General features: G+C 45.1%; 3 protein-coding genes across 3 annotated transcripts; 2 read left to right on the top strand and 1 right to left on the bottom strand.

Annotated features, from left to right (window-relative positions):
• Positions 1 to 200: 200 nt before the first annotated feature.
• Positions 201 to 1,181, bottom strand: LACBIDRAFT_322664 (uncharacterized protein; the record flags this gene model as incomplete). Its single annotated transcript, XM_001875646.1, has 4 exons — positions 201 to 234; positions 397 to 482; positions 529 to 1,058; positions 1,148 to 1,181. 4 exons carry the CDS (start codon positions 1,179 to 1,181, stop codon positions 201 to 203), a joined length of 684 nt encoding a protein of 227 aa, XP_001875681.1.
• Positions 1,182 to 1,573: 392 nt separating this feature from the next.
• On the top strand, positions 1,574 to 1,735 carry LACBIDRAFT_308749 (uncharacterized protein; the record flags this gene model as incomplete). Its single annotated transcript, XM_001876070.1, has 1 exon — positions 1,574 to 1,735. One exon carries the CDS (start codon positions 1,574 to 1,576, stop codon positions 1,733 to 1,735), a length of 162 nt encoding a protein of 53 aa, XP_001876105.1.
• An 840-nt stretch (positions 1,736 to 2,575) lies between these two features.
• On the top strand, positions 2,576 to 5,472 carry LACBIDRAFT_322663 (uncharacterized protein; the record flags this gene model as incomplete). Its single annotated transcript, XM_001876069.1, has 11 exons — positions 2,576 to 2,749; positions 2,805 to 2,885; positions 2,967 to 3,002; positions 3,102 to 3,280; positions 3,335 to 3,476; positions 3,529 to 3,704; positions 3,753 to 4,483; positions 4,544 to 5,168; positions 5,278 to 5,347; positions 5,377 to 5,406; positions 5,443 to 5,472. 11 exons carry the CDS (start codon positions 2,576 to 2,578, stop codon positions 5,470 to 5,472), a joined length of 2,274 nt encoding a protein of 757 aa, XP_001876104.1.
• Positions 5,473 to 6,019: the final 547 nt, after the last annotated feature.

Here is a 6,019-nt window from a genome sequence, read left to right as displayed (position 1 = left end):
GCATGGCTTAGCTGCCCCCTCGGCCGATCACCTACCCAGCAATGTTTAAAACTGTCAGCCGGCCTTGCATAGCTTAGCTATCTTTCATCAGCCAAAAAACTGTCAGCCGACCTTGCATTGGTTAGCTATCAGCCGATACACAAATACAGGGACTTGACTTCCCAGCACAGCTTCCTCCTACTGATCGGTTTATGATAAATCTATGTAGCTGGCCGACCCTTCTTCACCTTGATACTGGGATCACATCAGCCAATTCATCAACACAGGGTTATTGGCCCTCATTGGCCCATCAGCAGGCCCCATCAACTATGGCCTGTTTGTATTGTCGGGGCTCTCAGTGTAGCTGGGTGATTCCTACTAACTGCCCTGAAGCAACATGGTGAAGGAGTGCCTAACCTCTTCACAGTATTAGCCTTCTTCTTCTCCTTTACCGCATCCACTGCTGCTCTCGTATCACCCTTCTCTTTCTTTTTCTTTGCTACCTAACATTGGGTGAGTTTAGAATGATGTTCAAAACAAGGAACTCACTTTGGTTGCTTTCGCAGATGAATTGGCAGCCTCTTGCTCAACTACGTCTGTTACCAATTCCTCATCGACATCCATAGGTGCATCCTCAACAGCAAAGTCATCTACCATGAAGAACTCCTCATTTTCATTGATAGGGTCCTTGTCAAACTGGTCAGCCAAGCAAGAAAATGAGGTGCAGCGCTCTTCTGCTGCCTCTTCCTCCTCGTCAAGTTCCAACTGAGTGGCGAGCTCGAGTTTCTCTTGTTCAATCTCTGCTAAATGCTGCATCATTTGTTCCTTTCGAGTTTTGTCGTCTACCACCTGCCTGGAAGTTCGCCTTGGGCGAGGTTTGTTGATTGCCCCTGGGTTGACAACGCAGTTTGACCGATCTGGAAGTGGGTTGCGTGGGGCCACCACCTTGGATTTACATTTGGGAATGACAGGGATGTTGTCATCAGTTGTGTTCCCCAGTGCTGGGGGAGGATCTTCTTGCACTGCATTGGCAACCTTTGCCTTTTTCAATGCAGAGCTGTTGGGAGCAGGTTGACATTCTGATGCATCATCGCGAGGCTGTTTGGTCTATTCCGCGTTGACTGCCTTGATGTTGACTGGCTTAGCTGCTTTTGTGGTTTGGGAACACCTTTGCATAGGGAGGGAGAGAAAGTAAAGAACATGGTGGGTGGTCAAAGTGAGGGGGATCCCCTGAATGCATGCACCACATGCATATTCATGTGTCTTGGTTACCAACTCCTGAGCAAATCAAACCACCCTTTTTTTTTTTTTTTTTTTTTGGTGAAGTCCCCTGTTTTGTTCCTTCCCCTCTTGTACATATTGTCCAACCCTCAGATGCCTTCGTACTCATGCAGTGACTGTACTTGAAAATTCCACAATCCAAGTGGTCTAACACAACACCGCAATGCACACCACCGTAATATCACACCACCCTCTGACGATGGATCTGAAAATGATACCTCTTACACGTATTTCCAACACCCTGTTTTGACTGGTAAGCAACATTATTCTGGCATGTTTCTGCTACTGACTTATCCTACAGCTCAGCCCTGTGATGAAAACAGGGTTCCACTTCCACCCCATGCTCCGCCATCTCCACCGCCCCCCCAAAATGATGTGCAGGATAATTTTTCTTGGGCTCCGTTCAAAGACCGCGCTGCCTTCAACTTCGCCGACCTTCATTTTGTTGAGATGCAAAGCTCCAAGAGGTCAATAAATAAGGCTCTTGAAATCTGGGCAGCGAGTTTGCACAAACATGACGAGGCTCCACAGTGGAAGAATGCTGACAAGCTTTACGCGACCATTGATTCTATACAAGAGGGATCCACCCAATGGAAGGTCTACGAAGTCCGCTATGGAGGTCCACTCCCTGCCACCGGCTTGCCGCTAGTGTTTAAAGGTTCAGTCCATAGGACCACAAAAAACCAGTGGACCGAACTGAACCAGACCATGGTCCGGTCTTTTTTTCGGTTGCAGTTGCCCCAATTTGGGGTTGGTCCGGTTGCCGGTTGCCTCATTTCGAAAATCTTTTAAAACCGTTCAAAGACCGGTTTTAATCGGTTGCAACCGGTTAAACGGTTACGTGCGTTACATAGCCTTGTAACCACGTTTATTGCCTTTTATTGGGTTTTTGTTTCATCAAAAACGGTTAAGAATTGAGAAAGATATAACCAAATCCATATTTTACCTGAGTCTCTATGAGATGTAATTCGGTTTCAGTCATAGCTATGTCAAATCTTCATTAAATCTCTTGAAAATTGGTAGAATGATGGGTATTTATATGCTTTACTATTTTATATAACCCGTTTATTTTTCAGAGTAATAATGGTTGAGATACAAATGGTTTATATTGGTATAATAAATTATACGCAAAAAAACCGGTCTGGATCGGTCTGAACCGGTATCATGGACCGCAAAAGACTGGTCCTAGGTGGTTCGGTTCGGTTCCCTCAATATCTGGGTCGGTCCTGGACCAGTTGCGGTCCACGGTTGCGCATTTTCGGGGCAAAAAACCAGACTGAACTGAACCTTTAAACACTACTTGCCACCAAAATGGATGACCGAAACATACGAGCTTTGTACTCGTGATTCACGTGCACTCCTTCACCACCAGCTTTCGGCAACCGACTTCAATGGCAACTTCAATTATGTCCCATACCAGCAGTTCAATGAGAAAGGTAGTCAAGTGTGGTCCAATCTCATGTCCGCGGATTGGGCATGGAAGCAGGCAGTGCGTCTCATTCTGTTTTCACATTATTCTGGACAGAGACAAGACAACATTTCAGGACCTCATCGCTCAGGATCCAAGTAACCACAACGTCATGTTTGTGCCTGTAATCTCTGGAAGTGACAAGACAACCGTTTCGGTAGTGACTGGTCATCAAGAGTATCACCCTATCAATCACCTGGCAATCTCACCAACCCAGCACGTTGTGGCCATGGATTAGGTGTTTTGCCTAATGTGTTTCTTCCTATACCCAAAAGTAAGTTCCACCAACGTGCTCCCATACAACCCATTGACAAAATATCTAGCAAGCAAGAGGCAACAGTGCAATCCTTTGTATCAAAAATTTGTATGACAGTTATACCACAGCTGCCTCACACTTGTATTCGAGCCACTTAAAGCTGGCATGACAACTCCCAAGGTTGTGAGATGTCCTGATGGGCATTTTCAACGAGTTATCTATGGGCTTGGTCCATACATTGCTGACTACCCGGAACAAGTCTGGCTGGCAGATATTGTTCAGAATTGGTGTCCAAAGTGAGTGAGACATAAATTTAGTCTGATTATGATGAACTTTCTAATACCATATAGATGCGACGCACACCCAACGCGGCTTGACAGTACTGGGACTACTGGTGGACTACGGCGAACACAACAAAAGACCGACTATTTCATATCAGTATTTGACCCTGGGATCTTGTGGGATGATTTCGGAATCCACAGTGACATTGTGGTGAGGCTACTGCTTATCCTGTTCCTCATTTAATCACTCAAAACTCTCATAGCCATTCACTCATGATTTTCCTTGCACCAACATTCATGAACTCCTCTCCCCAGATCTACTACATCAAGTCATCAAGGGCACGTTCAAGGACCATCTTGTGACATGGGTCAATGAATACTTACACCTTGAACATGAAGAAGCAAGAGCGCAGGAGATTATTCAGGACATTGACTGGTGGTAAGCATGATAGAACCTTTGATTCACTCCAACATACTTACATTGTAGCGACAGTATCTCAGTGGTGCCACCATTCCCTGGCCTCCGCCGATTCCCTGATGGTCGCGACTTCAATCAATGGACTGGTGATGACTCAAAAGCTTTGATGAAGGTGCATGATATCAGATTACTTACTCTACTTAATATTTACATTCACCTCAAGGTCTACCTCGCTGCAATCACAGGCTATGTACCTACCAAGATGGTGCAATGCTTATCCGCTTTTCTAGACTTCTGTTACATTGCACGACATAACGCCATCACATATGAGGGTCTCCAAGAACTTGAGGCATCTCTCGAACACTTTCACCTCCTTCGACAAGTTTTCATTGATACCGGAGTTTGGGTAGACATCTCGCTTCCACGTCAGCACCCCCTTGTCCACTACGCGCGATCAATGTGCTTGTTTGGGTCACCAAATGGGCTATGCTCATCAATCACAGAATCCAAGCACATCAAAGCCGTCAAAGAACCCTGGCGTCGTTCCAGTCGATACAACACTTTGATTCAGATGCTTTGGACAATCTCACAGCTTGACAAGATGGCCGCGGCACGGTCGATGTTCACATCAAAGGGGATGATGAAAGGGTCCACGCTGTCGTATATGGAGATGATTGATGCTGGGGGTGCCCCAGAGCCACTCGCTTTGGATCTGGATGATGAAAATGACGAGAATGATGATTTAGGACCTGTATTGGGCCCCAAGGTTCTTTCTTCGATCGATCTTGCTCATTCTCCCCGTATGTCCCTCTTTTCCCTCTCTCAAGTTTTCAGGTTGGTTGAGTACAAATTTCTTGCAGAACATTCATACCCCAGTTCCTTGGTGGATCTCGCAACCCACATTGGCCAACCGCATCTTCCTGGTGCATTCCGACGATTTCTGTGGGAGATAGTGAATTCTGATTCACTTTTGTCCTTGAGTCAAGTCCCTCTCAACGATTGTCCAAATTTCTATGGCCGCATCTCTGTTTTCCATTCGGCCATCGCTCACTTTTATGCACCAAGCAATCTTTGTGGTGCAGGCGGGATGTACCATGAACTTATCCACTCCAACCCCAATTGGCATGGTGAATACGCACGATATGATACTGTGTTTGTAGAGACCAATCCAGAGCTCCCTGGCATGCAGGGCATGATTATTGGGCGTGTTATTCTTTTCTTTTCATTCAACTTTGAAAGTTGTCACCACTCATGCGCTCTGATTCACTGGCTAGTTCCTGTCAGTGATAGCCCTGATGCAGAGACAGGCTTGTGGGTGGTACAGCCTGAGTTTGAAAGAAATGGTCACTGTAGTCTACAAGTGGTTTCGTTGGATTCCATTGCACGTGCAGCCCATCTCCTTCCGATATTTGGTTCTTCTCCTCTTCCAGAGGATTTCCATTTCTCTCAATCATTGGATGCCTTTCGCACTTACTTCGTTAATTGGTATGCTGACCATCACATGCATGAATTCCTACACGAGTAAATATAGTTATTATAAGATATGTAATTCTACTTTTGTTCTGAGATAGCAAGTGACTTGTCGACTTGCAAGCTTTTTTCAGCTTGTGACTTGTCAACAAGCTGTCAGCCGCAAAAAGTCGCAAAAAGTCCACAAGCAAACTGTAGGTTTGCTGATGCAAGAGACCTGCAGCATCAAACCAGATATGTAGTGATGTACTTTGTGAGTTTCACAAGCACCACACAGACTTTTTGATAGGACCAGGAATTGAATTTAGTATGCTGTTAGAAGTTGTAAATAAATCGACGTGAAAAAAAAAAAACACTTTGCATGAGCAAGAAAAAAAAACACGAGCAGAAAAAAAGAAGGCATGTTAGATATGGTGTAAGCCTTTTGGTAGTACTTTCCTTTGCGTTCCTTATAATTTCTTAAGAAAGTGAGGGCTAAAAAAGTACATAGACTTTGTTCAAATGGGCTTGAGGTATTGAACCTTTTGAAAAATTTGGGCTTGACATAGGATTGAACTTGTGGCTTCCGGAAGCAGGCACACCACATGTTATACTCAGAATGCAGCCCATTAGACCGTTACACCATAGCCGCATTGGATATCATAGAACATAGTTCAATACGTTACCACGAGTCAAGCTTGCTTTGTTTGGTGTGTCTGACTCCATTGAATGTGTTCGAACTTTGGATCCTGTCTCAGTCTCGTCCTCCTACCTTGCACAATTCTGTTCAGCTCTTCTCAAGCAATGAAGGCATAATTTGACTAACAAAAGGTTCGTTCTCCACTTTGCATTTTCTAATTGGCGAGTCCCCTCAAGTGATACTTATA

Source organism: Laccaria bicolor, genomic scaffold (assembly GCF_000143565.1).
Source record: "Laccaria bicolor S238N-H82 LACBIscaffold_3 genomic scaffold, whole genome shotgun sequence".
Lineage (NCBI taxonomy): Eukaryota > Fungi > Basidiomycota > Agaricomycetes > Agaricales > Hydnangiaceae > Laccaria > Laccaria bicolor.
This window is presented reverse-complemented; position numbering and strand designations above follow the sequence as displayed.